Below are 27,852 nucleotides of genomic sequence, written 5' to 3' on the forward strand. Positions count from 1 at the left end.
GATACCATAGCCCCCTCGGCTGTGGAGAGTATGATCACTGACCGCTTCATAGAGGGGGTGGACTCTAGACTCATCCAGAGCCAACTGCGTATGCTAGCTGCCCAAAACCCTACAATGCCTTTCCTGGACTTCAAGACTCTGGCTCTGAGGGTGGTTGGCATTGACAATCCCTGTGCCGGCTGTACTCCAGGTTCAGATTGCCCGGACCCGGTGGGATCTATACCCTCACCTCCAGTGCCCAATATGGTTCCGCCGGTTTCCGCTATACAAGCTGCCCAACAGTCTATCCCGACTAGCTCACCAGCGATCCCTGCTCTCCTTACGCAAGTGGTTGACTCTCTCTGCCAAGCCCTAAGGGGGCTACAAGGGGCCTATCCAACACCTCCACCACCACAGGACCCCTGCCCTGAGTATGCAGTTCCCGATCGGCCTCCTCCACAGAGACTTAGATCCCCTGAGCGCCCCTATTGCCGCCACTGTAGGCGACATGGACACTACCGCTCCCAATGCTATCAGTTAAACGGGGCTACCCCTGGGTCCGAGGGCCAATACCCAGGAGGTCGAGATCCAGGCCCGCAGGAAGCACAGTGGTTCTCAAGGTTCCTCTCACAATGCCCGCATGTGACTCTCTGGGTGGACGGAGTCCCCCTGGAGGCTCTGGTAGATACAGGTTCCCAGGTTACCACTATCCCGAGGCATGTGTTTGAAGAACATTGGGATCTGAGAACCCTAGGTCCAGTTGAGAAATACCGTCTGAAACTTATTGCTAGTAATGGTCGTCCTATTGTGCAACTAGGTTACTGGGAACCCACTGTCTGCATAGGGAAGCAAGAGCTAGCACGTCAGGGTATCATTGTTACTGAGGCTCAGGGAGATAGTAGGACCGTGGTATTAGGCATGAATATTATCCGTCATGTATTCACTGAAGTGTTGGATGCCTTGAATGCCTCTATGTCTTGTGCTTCTCCTCAGTACAGGCAAGCCGTCCAGAAGACCATTAAAGTGCTCACCGCTCAGCGGAAGTTTGCCAATCCTCGAGGAGAAATCTGCCGTGTCCGCACTAGAGATGCTCGTCCGATCATCATCCCAGCTAACAGTGAGTTCCTCATCTGGTGCAGGGTCCGTCCGGGCCTTAACAATGCTGACTATGTGGCCCTTCTGGATGCTATTGAAATTGAGGGGCAACCTCTTGTCAGGGCCGCTAGAAGCCTGGTGACCGTCTCCAATGGTCAGGTCCCTGTCCGTCTGGTGAACCTTGGAGACTCCCCAGCTGACCTACCCAAGTTCACCACCGTGGCCATGCTATACCAACTCGATCCTGAGGACATCGTCTGTGAGGAGACCATTGCCTATCAGAGATCCATCCGTGGCACTCAAAGGGACTCAAACAGGGCTCTCGCCCCTTGGTGGGACGAGCTCCATATTGGCGATGCCAATACCCCACTTGAATACCTCCACGGCATCCTCAAGGTGGCCAAAAGGTATCACGAGGCCTTCAGCAAACACTCTCTCGATTTCGGAAAGACCAATCTGGTCCAGCATCGGATCAACACTGGGGACCATTTGCCTATCAAAGAGAAACATCGGCCAATCCCCCCTGCCAACTATCAGCAGGTCAAGAAACTGCTCAAGGAGATGAAAGACTCTAACGTTATCCAAGAAAGTCAGAGTCCGTGGGCTGCCCCTATTGTCCTTGTGAAAAAGAAAGACGGTAACATCCGGTTCTGCGTGGATTATAGGAAGATAAACACAATCACCCACAAGGATGCCTATCCTTTGCCCCGGATCGAAGAGTCTATTGCTGCTTTGGGGTCAGCCGCCTACTTCTCCACCTTGGACCTCACCAGTGGGTACTGGCAGGTGCCCATGGCACCCGAAGACCGTGAGAAGACGGCCTTCACCACCCCCATGGGGCTCTTTGAATTCACCAGCATGCCCTTCGGTCTGTGCAACGCCCCCGCTACCTTCCAGCGGTTGATGGAAAGGTGTCTCGGCCATCTCAACTTTCAGAGTGTCCTGCTCTACCTAGATGATGTGATTGTCTATTCACGTACCTACGAAGATCACGTCCATCATCTGGCTGAAGTGTTCCAGGTCCTAATCGATCACGGCCTGAAAATCAAGCCTTCCAAGTGCCACCTTCTCAAACCCCAAGTGAACTATCTGGGGCATGTTGTGAGTGCTGAGGGGATACAACCCGATCCAGAGAAGATCTCGGCTGTGGAACACTGGGATACCCCTAAGACAGTCAAGGAGGTGAGAAGTTTTCTGGGATTTGCCGGCTATTACCGCCGCTTCATTCCCCACTTTGCCCAAGTGGCCGAGCCCCTCAATGAGTTACTCCGGGGTTGCCCTCGAGAAAGCTACAACCGACGGCTCCCCGTCGAGTGGTCCGAACGGCAGGAGATTGCCTTTCAAACCCTGAAACGCCTGTTGACTACGCCTCCTATCCTGGCCTACCCGGACTATAACCTTCCTTTCCGGCTCTACACGGACGCCAGCTTCCAAGGCCTGGGAGCTGTGCTGTCCCAGGTTCAAGATGGCCAAGAGAGAGTTGTAGCTTATGCCAGCCGGAGTCTTCGGGGCGCTGAAAAGAACGACAACAATTATAGCTCCTTCAAGTTGGAGTTACTAGCCCTAGTGTGGGCCGTCACCGAAAAGTTCAAGGACTACCTGGCTGCCACCCCTGTTACCATCTATACGGATAACAACCCGTTGGCGCATCTCAACACTGCTCGGCTGGGCGCCCTGGAACAGCGGTGGGCTTCTCGACTGGCCAATTTCCAGTTTGAAATTAAGTACCGCAGTGGCAAGGCTAATGTCAATGCAGACCTCCTGTCCCGACTACCCAAGGGCGAAGAGGCCCCAGAGGACAGCGATTGGGAAGATGTAGAAATGCCTCCCTTCTACCAAAGGTTCGCTACCCAGAGTGCTATTGATGCAGCTAGGCCTGAAACGCCTTCGCCTCCACCTAGGGCCCCGCAAGACTTGGCCAGGTGGCAGACCATCCAGGAAGAGTCCCGCATCCTGGGGGAGATCTATGACTACCTCTCTACTGGTCGGGTCCCCATGCGGATAAAGAGGCCCTATCCTGATGTCGAGCTAAGGCGACTCTGGAGGCAAAGAAAGAGGCTCTTCCTACAGAAGGGACTGATCCTGCGGAACTCTCTTGACCCGGTCTCCGGGGAGAGGTGCCACCAGATCCTCATTCCCCGACGAGACGCTAAGATGGTGCTAGATGCCTACCATGACCGGTCCGGTCATTTCGGGGTACACAAGACGGAGGCCACTATCCGACAGCGGTTCTACTGGATCGGGATGAGGGCTGACATCGAGAACTGGTGTGCCGAGTGCCCTGCCTGTAATATCTCCAAAGCTGGGGGAAGAGAAGTCAGGGCCCCTTTGCATCCAATCACCTCCCACCGGCCGAATCAGCTAGTCGCCCTGGACCATGTGAAGCTGGCCCCTACAAGATGCGGGTATACCTACGCCCTCACCATGGTCGACCATTACTCCAAGTGGGTAGTCGTGGTACCTGTCAGGGACTTGACCGCCAAGACCACCGCCCTTACTTTTTACAAGGAGTATGTAAAGCACTATGGGTGCCCAGAGTCTCTGCTGACGGACCGGGGACCGGCCTTCGAGTCGCAACTTTTCCAGGAGCTGTGTGCCTACCATGAATGTAAGAAGCTCCGTACCACGGCCTATCACCCTCAAGGGAATGGTCTGTGTGAAAAAGTTAACCAGGTCTTTATCAACATGCTCCGAACGGCTTCAGTGACGAAGAGAGTAGAGTGGCCCCACTTGTTGGATGAACTAGTGGAGATCTATAACAATACCACTCATTGTTCCACTGGCTACTCCCCGTTCTACCTGATGTTCGGCCGCCAAGGCCAACTTCCTCAGGACCGTGCTCTGGGAGTCCAAGCTCCTGACACCTTCAACCCCCTACCTGAAACTGACTGGGTTCGGGAGCATCAGAGGAGAATCCAGGATGCCCGGGAAATTGTTGACCGGAGGATGGGGGAAGCTCAGCAGCGCCAAGAGGATGCCTACAACCAAAGGGCGAATGCCACACCACTACAAGTGGGAGATAAAGTTTGGCTAAAGAAATATCATCGCTCTCACAAACTTGAAAGCCTTTGGGAGCCTGAGCCCTATGTCATCTCTTCTATCCCTTACCCAGAGACTGATGTGTATGAAGTAAAAAAACCAGGGCTAGCCCCGCAGACGGTGCACCGGAATAGGATAAAACGTTGCACTAAGGAGGACCTACAGGGCCTTACAGCACCGTGTCCGGTACCTGCATCCACACCTCCGGCTCCCCCAGCAGCTCCAGCTAAACCTCTCTCTCTGGAAGAAATGTTCCAAGTTGAACCGTTCCTCATGGCCATAGGCTATCCAGCAATCCCTGTACACATTCCAGTGGCCCCTCCACTTCCAATTGTGCCTCCAACAACTCCAGCTCTACAACCAGACACTGGGCGTGATCTTCCACCTGTACCTGCACCAATCACTGTTGAAGAGGATCCTCCGCTGAGACGGTCTGAGCGCTCTACCAGAGGAATTCCTCCACTTCGCTACAGAGACCAGAGTCCTTAACTGTTTTGTTCCAGTTCCTGCAACGTTCAAGGTTCGTGCCTGGTCCTCCTGACCAAGTTCCCTGTACTAACCAGCCATGAGCTGATGGACACTTACAATAACAAAAGGTTCTCTAGTGCCTGTCCCAGAGCCTTTTACATGGACGATGTTCCAATTGCCTAAAAGAGACTCCACCTAACAGAGACACTTAACCCATTCCTTCCTAATGCCCTTTCCTGCGATTGTGTGTTCCACACAGGGTATTATTGCACTTATTTCATTATGGCACTTATTGTACTATTGCATTCCAGTGTTATCAAAGTCTTTGTATTTCCTCCTCTGAGTAAGCACAAGGTTACATAGATAGCCTCAGAGTAGAGCGCCTCTTTTGTAAAACAGTATATTTTCCAGTGTCTAAGTCAGATAGCTCCTCCTCTGAGTAAGAGAAGTCAGTTTACATATACCTCAGAGAAAGTCCAGTTTATGTAGGAGTGTATTTTCTCATCCAGTCTCATTATTGTCTATATTATCTCTATAGCTGGAAAGATTTAGTTGAGCCAGTTTGTATTCAGATTTTTCTCAGATTTTCATTCAGATTTCTCTCAGGTTTCATTCAGATTCATGTGAGCCAGTTCTCCCCAAGACCTCGCAGTATTTGTTGTTCCTTGTGTTTCCCTTCCTTTTGTTTCCAGTATTTGTTTACCTCTGTCTTGTCCCAACGCAGTAGTTATCACACATAGTCTTACCTAATATTCACACTGGTCCATACATATTGCACCTTGGATACCCTTTCGTGTGTTTGGCCTATTGGATAATTGTGTTGTATGATTGACCGGTATGTAAGGGGCCCCCATGTATGTTTGCTTTTATTATTTTGTTCTTTCCTCTTCCAGGTATCCAAGACACTACTCAGACACGCCAAGATAGTACACAGGTCTTCACAGTTCTCTTTTCCAGTAGGGTAACACATTTAACAGAAAACCTACTGTCTAACTGGCTGGAATATTGAGGGTCCCCCGCCAGCAGTTAAGTTGTCCTGGCTTACACGTCAGATGGTTCACGCACTAGCTACCTGGTCGCCAGAGTACGTTAGGCACCCCTAGGTGAAGTCCTGCCACTAGGGTTTCTCATCTTCTCTCTCTTCTCACCTGTGCCTTGGGCGTGGGAAACACACACCTCATCACACTCACTCTCATCATTCATTCCTGTTGTTTGATTGTCCAGTCTATTCATGTTTGCTGCCTTCTAGATTCGCCGAGGTCGGCTCAAATTTGCTAGGGAGGTATGCAGTGTCCCAGAACATGCAGACTACTACTCCTATTATGGCCATTTCTATTGCTGTGTCAATGCCTGTTCTGGTAAGTGTTTGCACTGCAACTGCTGCTGGTTTTCCCCTAGTATTCTCTGGTAATGTGCATTTTCATGTGTATTGTCATGTATTCCTGTGTATTATTACAGTGTACAGTGGTATGCAAGGCTGTTGATCACGTGACCTGTAACCATGGTTCCTCCAATGGCCGACTGGTTCTGGCCAGGAGCAACCATGTGACCTCCCACTTCCTCCTAACAAGTTAGTCTTCCCCCTGCTTCCAAGCAAGGAGGATGTGTGTCGTCCCTCTCCTGCCTCAGAGGAGTTGGGCTTCTTCTCTGCAGCCTTTTCACCATAAGAAGAGTGACTGATTCTGCTGCTGTATTCAAGTCTTCGGCTGTATCTGCCTGCTCAAGTGACCGGATTCTTCTCTCTCATCTGGGTGTCATTCCGTTATCTCTCCTCATCGCTGCAAGGATTCACAGCAAGTATTATTCTCAAGCTAATCCACCCAGCAACGCTATTTCTCTCATACTCCTACTCCCATCATCCGGCACGTATTCTCACAGCCTATGCAGCACCACTCCTGCTTTATTTGTCAAAGCCTGCTATATACCCGGTTGCATCCGGACAGAACTGTTGCTACTAGTTACCTTATCTATAATAAAACCGCTGTTACTGAACCCTGGCATTGGTGTCCACTAACTGGTGCCCCGACTAAGTGCAGCGAAGAATCGCATGCCCATCATCACCCGCAGATTCCTCAGACCGGCCCTGCAGCTGTGCTGCCCTCAGGCCTATACCGTGACAAGTATAACCCCTGCAGCTGCCCCGGTCATTGCCCGCTCATAACACCAGCACTGCGGAAGTGGCCCCCAGGGGCCAGGGCATCGCACCATGTTGGGCCATGGAAAAGGACCCTAACAACTCACACATTCTATCCCACCATCAAGCAGGCTATCTACAAAACTGGTGTGCTGCTGGTCATGGCCGGATGCTGCAGGTCAACCATGCTTGTCTACTTTTATCGTGGAGACCTTCTTGTGACCCACCTGGTGTGGCACCTTCTGTGGTGCACCCCTGGGGTGCTTGACCGGCCACTTGCTAGATGGTACTGTGTGACGCCGCTACTGTTGTGGTTGGTTGGAATATAGCTCAGCCAGATGCTAGGTTGTCGTGACGTCAGTGCCGGTTGGGCACACAGGTATGGAGGCACACCTGCTATACCCTTTCCCTTGTGGTCGGTGACCTGCCAGGCTTATCACAGTGGTCCGGAGTGCAGCTGCGACCCACCTGGACTATTGGTACTGCCACCCACAGAAAGGGGAGATGACCCAAGGATGGTGGTGTGACTGTGTAGGTGCCGGAACAATAATCAGTCCTGTTACTATAAAAAAAATCTTCTTTACTGCAGGAATACTTGATTCAGCAGCAGATAATAGACTTCTGACTAGACACAATCTGCGTTAAGAGCTTTTGGAGCAGGAGAGCTGAACTGACTTGGCTGTGTGCTGGGAAGTAGAGCGAGCTTAGAGTAGTAGAGAAGAGTTTGTGTTGAGAGTTCAGAGTAGTACAGAGGAGTTTGTGCTGAGAGTCCCAACCCAGGGTAGAAGTGTGCTCTGCTGGAACTTTAGAAGAAGAAGTAGAATACTGAAGACTTGAAAATAAAAGACTACTTGTGCCTGTGTTTCGACCTTTGTTTTCGCTGTACCACCTGTTGCCCTACAGTGTCGGGTGACCCGTCCTTCAAGGGTGATGGCCAAATTACCTGGTTACACCTGTGCTGCTAGAGTACGTAGGCTTGTAGCAACTTTGTTCTATCCGGATCAGTTCCTCTTGTTTCAGGATACTGTCCTGCACTGTTAGAGATGTTCACGGCATGGGTTGGGGTGATTTCTGACATCCTCTCCTGAACAGTTTAGCACTGCATAATAAGAACAAGTGTGGCTTCAGAGAAGAAAAGAGTCTCAGTGCTTCCCATACATCTGTCCAATACCACACTCACGACTAGACTACACTGGACTGATGGGGGACCTGACAGAGCCAGGACCCAGCTGACCTACAGCAGGGATGCGTCCTCTCTTCACTAAGACTTGGATAAGACTCCCTAAGTTTGGGTGTGTATTTTCTCTCCCCATGTGACAACTTCCTACAGGGTGTGTAATACCTCCTGTGAGTGGTGGAGAAGAAAGTGCAGTACAGAAAAGGAAAATAGAGATAGTTGAAGAAGAGAGAAGAGCTCTTATTTGTACGCAGATAACAAACAAACAATAACCCCCTGTTCACTACAGCTGTGCAATATACAAGTGCATATACAAACAATAGCGACATCTAGTGGTAAAACTTAGATACTATTTCATTACCACATTTACTTGTACTACAGGCTTTTGGGAGGGGTGTATAGACTAGAAACACTCGTGGTGGGACAGAACACTTCCTTCACCCCTCCGAGCACTTACTGATGAGAGTGTGCCACCTCTGGGGGCTATAAGATGCAGGGGCTGCTAAAAAGTAAGTGTCTTATAGTTGGCCAAGCTGAACTGTCATGTATACGGGGTGATTGGGAGAGAGGGCTGTTGGCCATTTGGCAGATATCTGCTCGGTCATCACCTCCATTATCCTTCTGTCTATAACAAAGACCTCTGCTATATCACTCAGGCTGTATCCCCACATAACATCGCCTTGGTATTGTGCTGATCTCTCAGTCATTTATTTGTTGACTTGCTTGTCCTCGGAAAACTTGCAGAAATAATGTTTCTCCTCAGCCAATAATGGTCGCATTCCTAGAATATATATATACTTTATGTTTTTTTTTTTACAAAACAGAACTATATAACAATGACAGAGATTGATCTTGCTAACATGGTACCAGACTATTTTTTTGCTGTAAAGAACAATCTGACCCAGGAGCTGCTATAGCTGAGGTCTGCGACCCGTGCGAGTGGGCTGCTATGGAGGATCTTAAAATATAGAATAGAAATCTCGTTCTGGAGTAACTTACATATGGATTCCTCAGAGTTGGGCGAAATGCAGATGCCGAGGATGTTGGAACGTGACAGACTTGAAGGATTTATAATGCGGCTGCGTTGATCCAGAGGAAGGTGAAGGCTCTATTACATGAAACGATTATCGCCCGCATTTGGCCGTTACAGCCAATAATTGTCTTGTGTAATAGAAGGCAAAGATCAGTCGACATGAACGATGTCGGCTGATAGTTGCTGTCGGTTGTCTTTCAACATGTTGAAAGACAAACTACTATGGAACAGGAGCGGCGGCAGCAGACCGCTGCCAACTGCAATGGGTTGCCCAGACGATCAAGCGATCAACCAGACGATCAAGCGATCAACCAGACGATCAACCCCCCTGTTGTACTCACCCGCTTGCTGCCGATGTATGTAATAGTGCTGGCAGCGAGCGGGGAGAGAGGAGCAAGCGAGCGCTGACAGCGCTCGTTTGCTTCTCTCTGTCGCCCCGTGTAATAGAGGCTTCAAACACCCCTTCAAGGGAGATGCCTGTTGCCTCATACTTATTAGCCATGGCAGCAGCTTCCTGGTGACTGAAGTTGAGTTTACTGTTACCTCTACTATTTGGCATATAGTTGTACATTTTGTTGCCTTGGCCTTTTTTCCCCTTATCCCATATACTTTATTCCTGTCCAGTCTAGCTGCACATTATCTACAGCCTAACCCCGGTCCAGTCTAGATACACACCATCCACAGCCTAACCACAGTCCAGTCTAGATACACACCCAGGGGCGGATTAACTTTACCATAGGCCCCGGGCTGTTTACCAAGTCTGGGCCCCCCCACCCCACAGTAACTATGGTGGCACTAGCCTGGCGTTCATAGTACAGGACAGATAATGTCATGATGTCCTGATTTGTGCAAAATTGCCATAAAAAAACAGTGATTTTTTGCAAATCATGTCGGAAGTGTAGCCAGGAGACAGTACACCACTGAAAGTATAAGTCTTTTTGGGTGGTCATGGGCCCCCCATGAGCTCAGGGCCCCGGGCTGCCGCCCGAAACGCCCCTATTATAATCCACTACTGTACACACCATCCACAGCCTAACCCCGGTCCAGTCTAGATACACACCAGCCACAGCCTAACCCGGTCTTGTCTAGATACACACCATCCACAGCCTAACCCTGGTCCAGTCTAGATACACACCAGCCACAGCCTAACCCCGGTCCAGTCTAGATACACACCATCCACAGCCTAACCCCGGTCCAGTCTAGATACACACCAGCCACAGCCTAACCCCGGTCCAGTCTAGATACACACCATCCACAGCCTAACCCTGGTCCAGTCTAGATACACACCATCCACAGCCTAACCCCGGTCCAGTCTAGATACACACCAGCCACAGCCTAACCCCGGTCCAGTCTAGATACACACCAGCCACAGCCTAACCCCGGTCCAGTCTAGCTGCACATTATCCACAGCCTAACCACAGTCCAGTCTAGATACACACCATCCACAGCCTAACCCTGGTCCAGTCTAGATACACACCAGCCACAGCCTAACCCTGGTCCAGTCTAGATACACACCAGCCACAGCCTAACCATAGTCCAGTCTAGATACACACCATCCACAGCCTAACCCTGGTCCAGTCTAGATACACACCAGCCACAGCCTAACCCTGGTCCAGTCTAGATACATACCATCCACAGCCTAACCACAGTCCAGTCTAGATACACACCATCCACAGCCTAACCCTGGTCCAGTCTAGATACACACCAGCCACAGCCTAACCCTGGTCCAGTCTAGATACACACCATCCACAGCCTAACCCCGGTCCAGTCTAGATACACACCAGCCACAGCCTAACCCTGGTCCAGTCTAGATACATACCATCCACAGCCTAACCACAGTCCAGTCTAGATACACACCAGCCACAGCCTAACCCCGGTCCAGTCTAGATACACACCAGCCACAGCCTAACCCCGGTCCAGTCTAGATACACACCAGCCACAGCCTAACCCTGGTCCAGTCTAGATACATACCATCCACAGCCTAACCACAGTCCAGTCTAGATACACACCATCCCCAGCCTAACCCCGATAAAGTCTAGATACACAGCCTACCCCCGGTCCAGTCTAGATATATACTATCCACAGCATAACCACAGTCCAGTCTAGATACACACCAGCCACAGCCTAACCCCGGTAAAGTCTAGATACACACCATCCACAGTATAACCACAGTCCAGTCTAGATACACACCATCCACAACCTAACTCCAGTCCAATCTAGATAAACCCTATCCACAGTCTAACCCCGGTCCAGTCTAGATACACACCAGCCACAGCCTAACCCAGGTCCAGTCTAGTTGCACATTATCCACAGCCTAACCCCGGTCCAGTCTAGATACACACCATCCACAGCCTAACCCCGGTCCAGTCTAGATACACCCTATCCACAGCCTAACCATGGTCCTCTCTAGATAGACACCATTCACTCCACAGCTGGAGGGCCACAGGTTCCCCATCCCTGGATTAAGCTGTTGACAGTCATAAAGAATTTACATTATGCCTACTTTCCTAATCTGTCACTGTATTTTCCTGTTTATATACAGTAGAGAAGAATGCATTTAATAGATTGGCCTTTTCCTCATCCTCCTCATCCAGATAATTTCTTAGGGGCCAACACTTTTGGTTTTAAGTTTTATATTTATTTAGGTAAAGAATATCTCTGGCTTCTTTTGTGTTCTGTGCCAATGGTTTACTCTGTTACAATCTTTGTTGCCTTTGTCTTTCACACAGTTTATTTTCCTCTTTGCAAATCTTTTTATGTTTCTTCCCTCCCTTCTTGTTTTGGTGTTTTAATGATTTCTTTTATCATTTATCACACACCTTATAGTTTTATTTAACCACATTTGTTTTCTCCTGTTTCTCATTTGTTTATTCCTATTAGGTTTATATCGCTCACAGGATCTATTTAGGATGATCTTTAAAATGTCCAGTTTAGTTTGTGTTCTTTTATTCTTGAGGACATTGTCCTAGTTTTTGCCATTCCTGGAGTTTAGTGTTTTTGTAGCTCCACTACTAAGCATTTATTAAAGGATAACTGAAAACGTATTATGTTGTGGTCACTATTTCCTAGGGGACCCACAGGAGTACTTTTGATATTCTTTTAAAACTATTAGATAAAACTTTACATAGACCCCCCCCCCTCCACCTATTCCACCAGATGATTATAGTTCAGATTATTGTTAAATCGTTCGAATCTTAATGATAATCGTTCGGTTGAATAGCAGTTAACGACTAACGACCAAACGAGAAATCGTTGATCGTTTAATAAGACCTGGACCTATTTTTATCGTTGCTCGTTCGCAAATCGTTCTCATTGAATAAGAAGTCGTTCGCAGTAGTGACGAACGCAATAGTGACAAGACAACCGCAAGAACGATCATAAGTAACGATAATCTTTCCATGTAAATGGGTGAACGATTTCAGGTCTTTCGTAATAGCGGTCGTTTGGATGGTTTATCGTTAACGATTATGCGAACAATAATCGTCCGGTGGAATAGGGCCCTTAGTCTTACTAGAAATGTGTGAATAAATAGCCAATGGGGTGTCACCAGTTGGGGGGGTGCCCCTATTATTATATATTTCCTTTGAATCCAGAGCGATGTACAAAGGATAAGGGGTAACATACAGAATTTACACATGCAGTAATATAACATAAAATAATAAAAAAAAGACATGAATAAAGTAAATGAAATACTGATGCATAAGGATAGAGGACTGGGGGGGCGGCCTCTAGTGGCTGGAGGCATAATGCTGCTGGGCTCCCGGCCCTGTCAATAGCAGTGCCACATTTAACTGTATATGCTCCTAATTAGGAGCACATACAGCTAAAAAGCCATGTAGTGGCACTTGCCCAGGTGCTGGCGCTGGTCCAAACTGCCACGTAGTGGTTCACAGTTTCTGAATTATAGGACATATCCTATGTTTCACTTGCCTATTTTTCATCATAGACATCCTTCAGATAAAAGAACCCTGGAGGGTATCCATGCCCAATAGGAGCCTATGGGTCAGGAATCGATCCAGATAGATTTTCCGGACGTGTGAAGGGGGCTGGAATAACTGGAACAGCAAAATGCAACACTATGAGTAAATGTGGTCCTCTCTAACATCTTCCCCACATATGATCTACATGTATGACACATGTTGGGGAATACTAGGGACATATGGAGTGGACATTGCCTATTGTTAAAAATAACAACGCTATCCCAGCATTTTTTTTTTTTTTTTTTTTAAAGGATGAAATATATGAAAAACCTTCATCATCCCCCGACTGGAACCAATAAAAATGACATCATATCACCACGCAAAGAGCTCCATAGATGGAAAAACCAAGTGATAAATAAGGCATGGTGATGGTAAAACATATAAAAATAATATAAGCTTGGTGCTGCTGTTCAGGCCCTGATCTGCACAGAGAATGCCATAAAAAGTCCCCAAATAGTTTTTTTTTCCAAACTAACTAATCTATTTATTGTTGGTTTTGCAGTACGTTATATGATGGAGGACGTCACTAACGGACGTTACTAAGTACAACTCGTCCTACAGATGAAGCTCAGTAACTGATTTGTTAATGGAAAAAGAAAAACCTCCTGGATATCAGAAAGTAATGATTTTAAAAATGTTCAATAAAACAGGTAACTATGATCCCAGGACTTCTTTACTCTTCTTTACATCTCTGACTGCTGAAGTGCGTGGTGATGTACTATACCGTGTCCATTATTCTATTTTTATTCCATTCACTGCCAGCGCAGACTGTCCATGCTGCTGCTCAGTGAGACAACCTATAGCTTCTGTAGCTCCGCACATTTCTGCTGCCTACTTGTCTGTCTCCCTCTTGTATTCACTGCTGTCTCTACTGTTTCTATTTACTATTATTTGAAGAAAAAAAAAGGTAAAACATAAAGAGGACGCAAGTTCATGCTGTTCAATCCCGTTTATAAAAGAAGAAAAGCGGCAGCACTCACCACTCTGTGTATATATATATATATATATATATATATATATATATACAACCCAACAATCAACAGAAAGGGAACATTGAGTGTCCTTCTCTTATGTAGGTACAATTCCAAAAATCATAGAATCATAGATATCATAAAAAGATGTAAGGGAGGGCACTCACCATTAAAATGTAGCCTTTATTTCATATATTTAAAATCGTCCATGCAGACAGGTACGAGGACGCCAGCTCCAGCGTGATTGTGAGGGGCGTGACAGCTGTTTCACACGTGATTCGTGCTTCTGCAGACGCTGACTAGGTTCACATACCGAAGGTGAAGGCCCTCCCTTACATCTTTTTCTATGATTTTTGGAATTGTACCTACATAAGAGAAGGACACTCAATGTTTCCTTTCTGTTGATTGTTGGGTTGTATATAAAGGCTACATTTTAATGGTGAGTGCCCTCCCTTACATCTTTTCCTATGATTTTTGGAATTGTACCTACCTGGCTTTTCTATGAGGAGAGAGCACCACCACAAAACATTACACATTCCATTTTCTGCGTCTTTTCTAGGAGTCCAATGTGAACTGTTTGGTAGTGCCAACCGCAGCATCTTACTTTTTGTTGTCTTCTCTTATGTAGCCATCAGAGCCATCACTACCCTGGTACCCAGGCTTGTGACACCAGCACTGCTCCAGTATTTGTGACTCACTTTGTCACTGCTCCAGTACATGTCACTCTCTCTAGCACTGCTCCAATACATGTCACTCTCTCTAGCACTGCTCCAATACATGTCACTCTCTCTAGCACTGCTCCGGTACTTGTGTGGTGTCCTACCACTTGTGCTGTTTATGGCACCTTAGTAAGTCAGGTTCACAAGAGTGGGAGATGTAGTACTGTTTTTTCCCCACTAGGCGTCACTACTGTTTTGTCTAACTTGTTGCACAGCTGAAGTTGCCAAGGGTTGATTGTTTTGTACCATGTGTTGTATTGCTGACCAATCCCAGGTGCTTGTTTTCTTTTGTTCTATCTCTTTTCTTATCTCTCTCACACACACTCAGCCCCTGTATAAAGAAATAAATCCTGGCACTCACGTATTGCGAAGTAAGATAAGGTTCTGTGTTTATCACGCGTTCCGGCCATCAGGCCTTTTTCAACAGCATACAGATGAACACAAAGTGCAGCTTTTTATCAGCAAACAGGCTCACAAAAATGACGTCATCAGGTAAGTCATGAGAATGGCCCATGAAATCCTGAGTCATTAACCCATGACTAGCCCTGTTACAATTCACATGGAAAATATATAACAAGACGTATAACATCTAGTCTTCCGATTTAGTATTGATTTTCTCCCGATTGTAGAAGCTGTGAATAAAATGTGCAAAACACAATAAGTATAAAGAAAAAGAAAAAAGAAAGAAGAAAACACTTATGAAAACTGGCTGACTTCATAATCTCTGTTCAGACCATGCGGTTCTAATGTGTTAAGGACGTGAATCCAGTAAGCCTCTCTATATAATAAAAGTTTTTTAATATCACCACCACGTCTGGGAGTTTGTACTTTCTCGATAATCTGAAACTTAAACTGTGATAAGTTATGATGACATTTTTCAAAGTGTGCTGGCAAAGGAAGTAAGGTATTATGACATCGGATAGTGGACTTATGCTGGCTCATGCGCTGTCTAATTCTTTGCATAGTCTTGTAATGCCAGAAGGTTCTGCTGCAGTATTAGAGCATAGAGGTTGGATGTTATCACCTCCGTCCAGCAGAGGGAGTCAGTTCCCAGCTAGGAGTAACAGAGGTAACTGGGGAAGGAAAAGCCAGAGACTCAGGAAGTGTGACCCATCCAGTTCCTGTAGAGAGAGAAGATTCCAGTGCTGGAGGTCAAGGGCAGTGACCTGTGCCAGAGCTAAAGAGATCTGTGACAAGGTGATCCACAGAAAGCAGGACAGCTCAGCCAGGTCCATAAGAGCTACAGCAGACAGAGCAGTGTGCAGCAGTGAGGGAAGAGAGCAACACAGCCCAGTGCTAGCAAGTGGAGTGCAGCGCACCTGGGACAAAGAGACACTGACACAGGAGTGTCCAGCCAGCCTCATCACTGCAGCAAGGAGGAAGGTACTGCTCAGGGGAGACAGAGCTGGTGCTGCAGGGGAGCCCATTGTTACCAGCAGGATCAGGAAGTGGGGCCCCCTGAGAGACTGTATATAGTTGTGCTACACCACATAGACTGAAGTGATATCCTCCCTGCTACTTATCTAGCTTCATAAAGAGTTGTGGTTGTACTGCTGAATTATCTACAGTAAAGTTATCCCAACATTACTCAGCTGTCAGAGTGAGTTTGTCGCCATCCACCTGCACCCCTTACACGTGGCGTAGTCGGCAGGATGGAAATGGATATGGCGACAGAAGGCGCAACATCATCTGTTAGCGGCATGCAGCCCATGATTCCAGTGGGGGCGCTACTGAGTCATCTGCCTAAGTTTAATGGATCCAGTGTGTTACTAGAGGACTGGAGAGAGCGGCTGGAGGGAGCCGCACGCCTGTGTAATATTGCCCCACATCTGAGAGCAGAGCTAGCCTTGAACACATTAGAAGGGGAAGCCAGAAAAACAGTATTGCTACAGCCAGCAAGGCTGAGACAGACGTTTGAACAGATCTCAAGCATCCTTGAAGATGTGTATGGGGATACAACATCTGAAGCTATGCTGAGGAAGAAATTCTTCACCAGATATCAGGGGGAAGATGAGTCATTGCCCCATTATGCAAATAGCTTGCAAGAGCTTATGGCCACATTACAAAGAAAAGAAGGACGGGGAGCCACCTCCTTTACTAATGCGGAAGTAGTGTTGCGTGATCAGTTTCTTCTCGGCCTGAGGAGCCAGCCTTTAAGGAGAACCCTACGTGAGAGATTCAAGCTAGAGCCACACTCAACCTTACATGAGGTGCTTAAGGAAGCTATTACTCTGGAAAAGGAGGAACAAGGTACTATTGTCACAATAGCCCAGCAAGCAGAGGTGCTGCCAGTCAAAGAGAAAAGTATGGAGGCACGTGTCTCATCATTGGAAGAAGTGATTAGAGAACTCAAGGAGGCACTGACTATAACAGTGGAGAGGGCTGCACCTCAGACTCATTACCGAGGGGAGTCCTGTCCTGCATCCAGACAGTCCTACAGAGAGGCTCAACCTGCAAGAAGATGCTGGACATGTAATCAGGAGGGGCACCTAGCCAGAAACTGCCCCAACCGTGGCTTTGTCAGCAACAGGAGAGATTTAAACTAGTTCCACCTGCGATTGAGGGGCGAATCGCAGGAGGAAGTACAGATTTGTGCCCCCTTCTGGAAGCTATGGACTTAGTAGGAGAAAGTCCAGTCGTTAGAGCCAAGTTTAATGGAATAGAACTGTCCTGTCTACTAGACACGGGGTCACAAGTGACGACAATGGCCAGGAAAGTCTTTGAGACTTACTTTCCCTCCTCCTTGCACCAGGGAAGTACAGAATGGGTAAATCTTAAAGCTGCCAATAGTCTGCCTATTCCAATAGTTGGAGTCATGCAAGTTGACATTGAGCTTTGGGGCCGATTTATGAAGAAGAAAGGAGTGGTGGTGGTACAGAGTGCAATGGACCCAGAAGTCCCTGTGATATTGGGAATGAATGTGTTAAAAGAATTAGATGGTCTGATGGCTCAAGAGCTGGGTCCCAAGTATTGGAAGAATGTCCCAAACCTGAAACCTCCACAAGTGGCCCTCCAGAGATCGCTGAAACAGTGCCGGATGCAGGCAACCCTGTCCTGCCTTGTAGGAAAAGTGGGATGTGTGAGAGTACCCTGTTCAACTTCTTTGGAAGTGCCAGCAGGCCATGAAGTAGTAGTACCCTTACCAGTGGGCACCAGCCACCAATTGCTAGGAGCTACAGTGATGGTAGAGCCTGTGCTACAGAAAGAAGGGGTAGCAGTGGGACGAACCTTGTGCACAGTCCAGAGTGGCCAAGTCCTGATGAGAATAATGAACATTAACAGCCACAGTGTGGTACTGGCACCTAGAGAACTGGTGGCAGATGTGTTTCCTATTGAGGAGGTTGAAGCCATACAGGAGCCTAGCTGGCACATCAAGTCAACTGATATGGCCACCACCACCCTGACATTGTGCCAAGTAAGAACTGAAGCTGTCAGGACTACAGGAGGGCAGCTCTTGAACGAAGTACATTTGGAAGGTGCAGAGATGACTCCCGAGGAGAGGGAGAAGTTAGTCAGGGTCCTGGGATCTCACCCAAATGCTTTTTCCCGGCACGAAGCAGACTTTGGGAAGACACAGACGCTTGAACATGAAATTCCAATTGGAGATGCTCGACCAGTACGGGAACGGTACCGACAAATACCCCCAGCACTGTATCAGGAGGTCAAGGCCCTGCTGAAACATATGCAGGAAAGTCACATCATTCAGCCTAGCAGGAGCCCCTGGGCCTCACCAATTGTGCTGGTAAAGAAAAAGGATGGGACCCTGCGATTCTGTGTTGACTACAGGCGCCTCAATGCATGTACAGTCCGGGATGCCTACCCATTACCTCGAATTGAGGAATCTTTGGCAGCGCTAGGCCGTGCCAAATTCTTCTCTACCCTTGACCTGGCAAGTGGGTACTGGCAAGTGCCAATGGCAGAAAAAGACAGAGAGAAGACTGCCTTTGTTACACCTATGGGACTGTATGAGTTCCTCCGCATGCCTTTTGGACTGAACAATGCACCAGCTACATTCCAGAGGCTAATGGAACTGTGCTTGGGTGATCTGAATTTTGAATGCCTGCTGATCTACCTAGATGACATAATCATCTTTTCATCAAGTTTTGCAGAACATTTAGAGCGGTTAGACGTGGTCCTCGGCCGCCTAGAGGAGCATGGGCTGAAGTTAAAACCCACTAAGTGCCACTTGTTCCAGAAGAGCATTGAGTATCTAGGTCATGTGGTAACAAGGCAAGGAGTCCAGCCCATAGACTCAAAGATTCAGGCCGTTAAACAGTGGCCCACACCCAGCAACAGCAGTGAGCTTCGGGCCTTCCTGGGGCTGGTTGGATATTACCGGCGATTCATCAAGGAGTTTGCCCAGGTAGCAGCACCTCTGTATGCGCTCCTCCAGGGGTGCTTGCCTGGAGATACAAAAGGAAAGCCATTCGTCTGGGCTGAGGAGGCCGAACTGGCCTTTAGGGAGCTGAAGAAATTGTTGACCAGTGCCCCTATCCTGGCCTATGCTGATTTCACAAAGCCATTTGTGCTGCAAACTGATGGAAGCCTGAGGGGACTTGGAGCTGTACTGACCCAAGAGCAAGATGGTCAAGAACGAGTAATAGCATATGCCAGCAGAACTCTGCGGGAGAGTGAGAAGAACCCCGACAACTACAGCTCCTTCAAACTTGAGCTCCTGGCAGTGGTGTGGGCGGTGACAGAAAAGTTTGCGGACATCTTGACAGGAGTCGAGTTTGTGTTGATGACTGACAATAACCCACTGGTTCACCTGAATAATGCCAAGCTGGGTGCCTTGGAGCAGCGGTGGGCAGCTCGACTTAGTAAATTTAACTTCAAGACACAATACAGGCCGGGGCGGAGTAATGCTAATGCAGATGCCTTGTCTCGTAACCCGTTGGAGAATCCCAGTGGCCCCACAGACGAAGAGCGGGAAGAGGTCGAGACCCCCAATTTCATGAAAGTGCCTAAACCACTGAAGAGTGCTCCGGTTCAGGGGGTGGAGCAGGCTGTCGAGATCACTGCGGGAAGGTCCATGGAGGAGTGGCAGGACTGCCAACAGCAAGACCCACAAATTGCCAGAGTAAGAGAATGGCTCCTTACTGATCACCAGCCAGCGTACAGGGAGTGTGAGACCTTGACATCATTTGGAAAGAAGTTGTGGCTGCAGAGGGGCCGTCTGACCTTCCGCGAGGGAGTCCTATGCAGAAGAGTACAACTCCCCACAGAGATTGGTCCCACCTGGCAAGTAGTAATACCAGATAGTGAGGTAAGGAACGTAGCTGAGTGGATGCATGAAAGGAAAGGGCATTTTGGACCTGCCAAGACTTGGGCATGGCTACAGAGATTCTTCTATCATCCTAACTCACAAAAGGTGGCCCAGGACATTTGCAGAAGCTGCCGAAACTGCAACCTAGCAAGAGCTGGGGATCAGCAGGCCCCAATTGGTGTTATACAGACAAGCTACCCACTACAACTTGTGATGATGGACTATCTTACAGTAGGAGAGTCCCCGAGAGGATACAAGTATTTGCTGGTCATGGTGGACCACTTTACGAAGTTTGCTGTAGCGGTCCCCACCCGGGACCAAACTGCTGAATCAGCAGCACAGTGCCTGTGGAAAAATTTCATTCTGCCTTATGGCTGTCCTACACAACTGCACTCTGACCAAGGGGCTTGCTTTGAAGGAAGAGTGATAGAGGAGCTCTGTCGGTTGTACCAGATTCGGAAGACACGCACAACACCTTACCATCCACAGGGAAATGGCGCATGTGAGCGCCTGAACAGAACCCTTCTACAGCTCTTGAGGACACTGGAGGAACAGAAAAAGGAGAGATGGCCAGACTACATTGCAGAGTTAGTGTGGGTGTACAACAACACTTTACACTCAGCCACGGGTTATTCACCCTTCTTGTTGATGTTTGGGAGAAATGGGAGATGCCCTCTGACCATGATGATGCCTGACAGTGGAGAAGGTGAAGGGTGGACCCCTGAGACTTGGATGGGAGACCATCGGAAGAAGGTACAAGAAATGTACGACCTGGTCGCCCAGCGCCTTGGCCCCCGCACATTACCAGCAAACAAGAAATTGAAGGAGTTGCCGTTACAGGTGGGAGATCGGGTAATGGTACGCAATCGCACAGCCAGAAGGGCTGGAAAGCTGCAGTGGCGGTGGGAAGTCACGCCATATGAGGTGATCCGGCAACCCAACCCAACCATACCAGTGTATGAGGTAAGACCGGAGGGTGCAACTGGACCGATGCGCATAGTGCATCGAAATATGCTTAGACCATGCACTTTTCTGAGAAGAGTTCCTGAACCCCAGCCAGAGAGTATCAACATGCCCACGGTACCCTCTGGGGAAGAGGAATGGTGGGTACCACCCCACCCAGATCCAACCCCCTTGGAAAGAAGGGAAGATATGCAGCAAGAGGAGAACAACGCTCCCTCTGTGGAGCCTTCAGTTGAGCTAAGACATTCTGGACGTGCTAACTTTGGAAGGATGCCTGCACGTTATGAGGACTATGTCTTGGGTATGCAGGTTGCCGGGACGGCTACCCTCAAACGAGGGGGGGAAGGTGTAATGCCAGAAGGTTCTGCTGCAGTATTAGAGCATAGAGGTTGGATGTTATCACCTCCGTCCAGCAGAGGGAGTCAGTTCCCAGCTAGGAGTAACAGAGGTAACTGGGGAAGGAAAAGCCAGAGACTCAGGAAGTGTGACCCATCCAGTTCCTGTAGAGAGAGAAGATTCCAGTGCTGGAGGTCAAGGGCAGTGACCTGTGCCAGAGCTAAAGAGATCTGTGACAAGGTGATCCACAGAAAGCAGGACAGCTCAGCCAGGTCCATAAGAGCTACAGCAGACAGAGCAGTGTGCAGCAGTGAGGGAAGAGAGCAACACAGCCCAGTGCTAGCAAGTGGAGTGCAGCGCACCTGGGACAAAGAGACACTGACACAGGAGTGTCCAGCCAGCCTCATCACTGCAGCAAGGAGGAAGGTACTGCTCAGGGGAGACAGAGCTGGTGCTGCAGGGGAGCCCATTGTTACCAGCAGGATCAGGAAGTGGGGCCCCCTGAGAGACTGTATATAGTTGTGCTACACCACATAGACTGAAGTGATATCCTCCCTGCTACTTATCTAGCTTCATAAAGAGTTGTGGTTGTACTGCTGAATTATCTACAGTAAAGTTATCCCAACATTACTCAGCTGTCAGAGTGAGTTTGTCGCCATCCACCTGCACCCCTTACAGTCTCACCAATGTATAGAAGCCCACACGGGCATTTAATCAGATAAATCACACAACTACTGTTGCACGTATGGTGGCCCCGAACGTTGAACTCTTTCCCAGTGTGTGGGTGATAAAATTTATCACCCCGAATAATATTAGAACAAGACTGGCAATTCAGACATGGAAAAGTACCATTCTTCTGAATTGTAAGTATCCTTTGACGCCACGCTTTTTGTTCAACCCCTAAGTCTGCGCGTACCAATTTATTGTGTAAATTGGGTGCTTTCTTGTTGCACATAAGAGGAAAGTCCTTAAATTCTGGAATGTCAGGATGGGAATCCCGTAAAATGTGCCAATATTTCCTTATGGTGGTATCAACTTTATAATTTAGAGGATGAAATTTCCTCACGAATGGAATACGGTTAGACTGTTGCCTCGGCTGCCTGGGACCCTCACTAAGTGCAGATTTTAAAATGTTACTGGGATAACCTCTCATGAGGAACTTCTCTTCCATTTCTCTCAATCTCACCTCTCTAGTCTCGGGATGGGTCACAATATTCCTTACCCGTTTGAATTGTGAAATCAGTATCGCTCGTTTTGTTGAATAGGGGTGACCACTTCTGTACAATAAGAGACTATTACGATCTGTCTCTTTACGGTAAATGTCAGTACATAGATGTCTCTGTTCATCAAAGGAAACAGTGGTGTCTAAAAAATTAACCTTGTCTTGACTGTATGAAATCGTAAAGTTAAGCTCCTCCCACACTGTGTTCAAATCAAATTGGCTTGGAAACACACTCAGCCCCATCACTCACAGGAGGGTTTAGTTTTAGCACTTGAAGAAGGTGTTAGATTGGTGGAGGAAGGGAGTCAGTCTTTACTTAGTATTCAGTGTGAGAGGAAGCAGACAAGCTTAGTCTCTGCAGAAGTTAAGCCAGGGCCTGGCTTTGGCCAGGACCTCTGACAGGGACCTAAGATTAAGATTCCTCTATGCAAGTAACTAACGCAAGTATGCAGTGCTAAGCTCTACTTAGAGGAAAGAAGCCACCTAGAATCACCTTAGCCCACACCAGGAACCTCTCTAAAAAGTTCAGGGCAGTCTTCTGAAGCAAGAGGAACTGACCCTAGTAGGACAAAGCTACCGTGTAAGGTCTACGTATCCTACCGCGCAGCACAAGACAACTGGGAAACCTCGGAAGTCTGCTACACCCAGTTAACCGACGACTGGGGCTTGTATTATTTACCTAGGACGAGTACCTCGCAACTAGGGGGCTTAAGGCGGTTCAGAGCCACTATTGGCATCTGTGAGTACGAGTATCCTCTTATCTCTCTACCTATACACCTCTAACGGCAGAGCACATTCACTACTTTGGGCAGGGCTTCTCTGGCAACTCCTCTCTCTACCACAAAGCACCTTCTACTTCTACAAGCACTGGTAACCTTGGTGTCAGCACCCAAGTTGTATGTCAAGATTTGCACTACTGTTATTACGTGTATTGTTCAACTTCAATCATACTTCAGCAATATATTTTAAGTATTATAAGTATTTTAGGTATTATGTAATATAAAGTATTATATTTTATACTAAACACACAGGACTCTGGTCAAATCTATCAGCATCTGCACCCACATACACCACCATATACTTGGGTTATTTCCCCTTTTCAGTGAGTGGCAGTACCAACAACCTGGGTGGGTCTGCTACCACTCCAGGTTACCGTGACAGGTGCCCAAGTGACCCTAAACACTCCCGGAGGTTACCGACTATTGGGGCAGCTAAAGACCACCAACATCTGGTTCAAAGGCAGAGTGTAGTAGAACACAACCAGCTGAGCAGTAGGCTATACTACTACCACACTGGTCTATCACACTCGTGGCTCTCTCTGTCACTGCTCCGGTACTTGTGACTCTCTCTCTCACTGCTTAAGTACTTGTGACTCTCTCTGTCACTGCTCCGGTACTTGTGACTCTCTCTGTCACTGCTCCAGTACTTGTGACTCTCTCTAGCTCTGCTCCAGTGCTTGTGACTCTCTCTAGCACTGCTCCGGTACTTGTGACTCTCTCTAGCACTGCTCCGGTACTTGTGACTCTCTCTGGCACTGCTCCGGTACTTGTGACTCTCTCTGGCACTGCTCCGGTACTTGTGGCTCTCTCTAGCAATGCTCCGGTACTTGTGACTATCTCTAGCACTGCTCCAGTACTTGTGACTCTCTCTAGCACTGCTCCAGTACTTGTGACTCTCTCTAGCACTGCTCCGGTACTTGTGGCTCTCTCTGTCACTGCTCCAGTACTTGTGACTCTCTCTAGCACTGCTCCAGTACTTGTGACTCTCTCTAGCACTGCTCCAGTACTTGTGACTATCTCTAGCACTGCTCCAGTACTTGTGACTCTCTCTAGCACTGCTCCAGTACTTGTGGCTCTCTCTGTCACTGCTCCAGTACTTGTGACTCTCTCTAGCACTGCTCCAGTACTTGTGACTATCTCTAGCACTGCTCCAGTACTTGTGACTCTCTCTAGCACTGCTCCAGTACTTGTGGCTCTCTCTGTCACTGCTCCAGTACTTGTGACTCTCTCTAGCACTGCTCCGGTACTTGTGACTCTCTCTAGCACTGCTCCGGTACTTGTGACTCTCTCTAGCACTGCTCCGGTACTTGTGACTCTCTCTAGCACTGCTCCGGTACTTGTGGCTCTCTCTAGCACTGCTCCAGTACTTGTGACTCTCTCTAGCACTGCCCCAGTACTTGTGACTCTCTCTAGCACTGCCCCAGTACTTGTGACTCTCTCTAGCACTGCTCCGGTACTTGTGACTCTCTCTAGCACTGCCCCAGTACTTGTGACTCTCTCTAGCACTGCTCCGGTACTTGTGGCTCTCTCTAGCACTGCTCCGGTACTTGTGACTCTCTCTAGCACTGCTCCGGTACTTGTGACTCTCTCTGTCACTGCTCCAGTACTTGTGACTCTCTCTGTCACTGCTCCGGTACTTGTGGCTCTCTCTAGCACTGCTCCAGTACTTGTGACTCTCTCTGTCACTGCTCCAGTACTTGTGGCTCTCTCTAGCACTGCTCCGGTACTTGTGACTCTCTCTAGCACTGCCCCAGTACTTGTGACTCTCTCTAGCACTGCTCCAGTACTTGTGACTCTCTCTAGCACTGCTCCGGTACTTGTGGCTCTCTCTAGCACTGCTCCGGTACTTGTGGCTCTCTCTAGCACTGCTCCGGTACTTGTGACTCTCTCTAGCACTGCTCCAGTACTTGTGACTATCTCTAGCACTGCTCCGGTACTTGTGACTCTCTCTAGCACTGCTCCAGTACTTGTGGCTCTCTCTAGCACTGCTCCGGTACTTGTGACTCTCTCTAGCACTGCTCCGGTACTTGTGGCTCTCTCTAGCACTGCTCCGGTACTTGTGGCTCTCTCTAGCACTGCTCCAGTACTTGTGGCTCTCTCTAGCACTGCTCCGGTACTTGTGGCTCTCTCTAGCACTGCTCCGGTACTTGTGGCTCTCTCTAGCACTGCTCCGGTACTTGTGACTCTCTCTAGCACTGCTCCGGTACTTGTGATGTAGATCACACCATGTGGATGCTACAGAGAGCTTAATGTATCCCTTGGTGGTGTTCAACAAATAAAACAAACTGAGTACTCTCGCCGAGAGACTTAGAGGGTTAATTCAGTCCTTTTTAATAAACATCTTCCAGTGTATACCCCATCACCACACTTGCTCTTACAGTGATTTATGTAGATTACCAGGAGGGTCTGGTCTCTTATTTGTGGAGAGTGGATGACGTCAGCGCCTCCATGCCGCCTGCCCATGACTGCGCATTCTTCATTCTCACTTTCTAGGAATTGTTCCCGTTTAGAGACTCTCTATAATTCAGGTGTCACACTCTCGAGGGTCACTTCATGACATACTCTCGGAATAAGTAAACAGATGGGTGTAAGGAGCGGCTCCCGACCAACGTCTTCTGGCCAAGAAGGAACAAAGAATTCTGAATTTTACACAGCGAATGCAAGTTGAATATTAATGGGCAGAATTGGTGAAGTCTCCAGATCCCCAATGTAATTATTCTACATTCCCATTAATTGTTCCTAGCAGATGACATTAATGACTTTGAGATATGAAGTGCGCCATGGAGGGGGCACCGGATCACTGGCATGAAGGAGGCAGGTCATTTTTATAATCATCCTTTTGACATCTCAAATGCTTAATGTAATGAGATTAACACTTCGTAGCTTTCCAGGACTAATTATTCTTGTACTTACAGATCTGAATGGAAATCATCACTAACCGCTTTCCTGTTAAATTCAATTTGATTTAGTTTTTATGCCTTTTCTTTATTACATCAAGTTGTTTAAGTTCTCAAAAGTTCTGGCGTCTGGATGGGAGTGATGTCACCTCATTGCCCCAGCCGTCACATAACAGCCACCCTAATCCTGCTATGGGGGGCATCCGGCGTGACAAGGGGGCATCCTGCACATCTAGAGGAGAGAAGGTCTCACTATCATCATAGACAGGGATTCTTTACTGTAAGAGCAGTGAGACTATGGAGCCCGCTGCCACGTGATGCTGTGATGGCTGATTCATTATACAAAGAGGGCCTGGATATAGGAATACAAGTTATGGGCATTAGATTTCCAGGGGTCGGACGTTGATCCAGGGATTTATTCTGACGCCATGTGGAGTCAGGAAGGAATCCTACACACACACACACAGGGCTGTATATGCCACCAGGCACCCGCAGGGAACACTTTTTTTATTTTTTTTTTTTAAAAAACCCACCGTAGGCACCAGGCCAGGGGTGCCTAGTCCGCGCCGGGGGGGGGGGGGGGGTGACGGAGCGGCCGGGAGCAGGATGGGCAGGCAGGCTGGTTCCCTCCCCCCATGCAGCACCGAGGTCCGGGGTCCGGGGTGCGGGGCAGGGGGTGAGCTTCCGGCACACACAGCCTGACAGAGGCCGGAAGATCACAGCTGCAGCCCCGCGGTCCCGGATCTTCTCTCCTGCTCGGCAGTGCTCACGTGATGTGACGTCATCGCAGGAGAGAAGATCGGGGATCGCGGGGCTGAAGCTGTGATCTTCCGGCCTCTGTCAGGCTGTGTGTGCCGGAAGCTCAACACCTGCCCCGGACCCCGGACCTCGGTGCTGCATGGGGGGAGGAAACCAGCCTGCCTGCCCATCCTGCTCCCGGCCGCCCCGTCTCCCCCCCAGACTCTCCCCTGCCCCCCAACCTCTCCCCTGCCCCCCAGCCTCTCCCCTGCCCCCAGACTCTCTCCTGCCCCCCAGACTCTCCCCTGCCCCCCAACCTCTCCCCTGCCCCCCAGACTCTCCCCTGCCCCCCCAGCTTCTCCCCTGCCCCCCAGACTCTCCCCCTCCCCCTGACCCCCAGCTTCTCCCTCTGATCCCCAGCTTCTTCCCCTGAATCCCAGCTTCTGCCCTGCCCCCCTACCGCTTCCCCTGACCCCCAGCCTCTCCCCCTGAACCCGAGCTCCTCCCCTGAGCCCCAGCCCCCCCTAACCCCAGCTTCCCCGCAGTGATGTCATAGTAATGGACTAATGTGTACAGTGATGTCATAGTAATGCAATAATGTGCACAGTGATGTCATAGTAATGGACTAATGTGCACAGTGATGTCAGTAATGCAATAATGTGCACAGTGATGTCATAGTAACAGGGAAATTAAACACACTGATATCCATGCTTAAAAATATTGAACACTGTGAAGTTACAGTACAGGGATCATTCGCAGTGATGTCACATCATTAGAATCTTCACATAGTAATTAGAGATAAACGAACTTGACGGATTTCTGGTTCGTATAAACCAGAAATCTCAGCGTCTGATTCCTGCTGTCTGCTCGCTCCGTGCAGCGGGTGGATACAGCATAAGGAACGCCTGGAAAACTGGGATACACTCATTGGCATTGGCTGTATCCCAGTTTTCTAGGCAATCCTTACGCTGTATCTGCACGGAGCGAGCAAACAGCGGGAATCAGACGCCGAGATTTCTGGTTCATATGAACCAGAAATCCAGCAGATTCGCTCAT

General features: G+C 48.7%; 1 protein-coding gene across 1 annotated transcript; it reads left to right on the top strand.

The window, feature by feature from the left end:
• The first annotated feature begins 1,234 nt into the window (after positions 1-1,234).
• Positions 1,235-23,034, top strand: LOC138801746 (uncharacterized). Its single transcript, XM_069984841.1, has 5 exons — positions 1,235-4,590; positions 15,009-15,087; positions 16,240-17,067; positions 17,277-21,125; positions 22,907-23,034. The coding sequence occupies exons 1-5, from the start codon at positions 1,300-1,302 to the stop codon at positions 23,032-23,034; spliced, it is 8,175 nt and encodes a 2,724-aa protein (XP_069840942.1). The 5' UTR covers positions 1,235-1,299.
• The last annotated feature ends 4,818 nt before the right edge of the window (positions 23,035-27,852 follow it).

Source organism: Dendropsophus ebraccatus, chromosome 9 (assembly GCF_027789765.1).
Source record: "Dendropsophus ebraccatus isolate aDenEbr1 chromosome 9, aDenEbr1.pat, whole genome shotgun sequence".
NCBI classification, from domain to species: domain Eukaryota; kingdom Metazoa; phylum Chordata; class Amphibia; order Anura; family Hylidae; genus Dendropsophus; species Dendropsophus ebraccatus.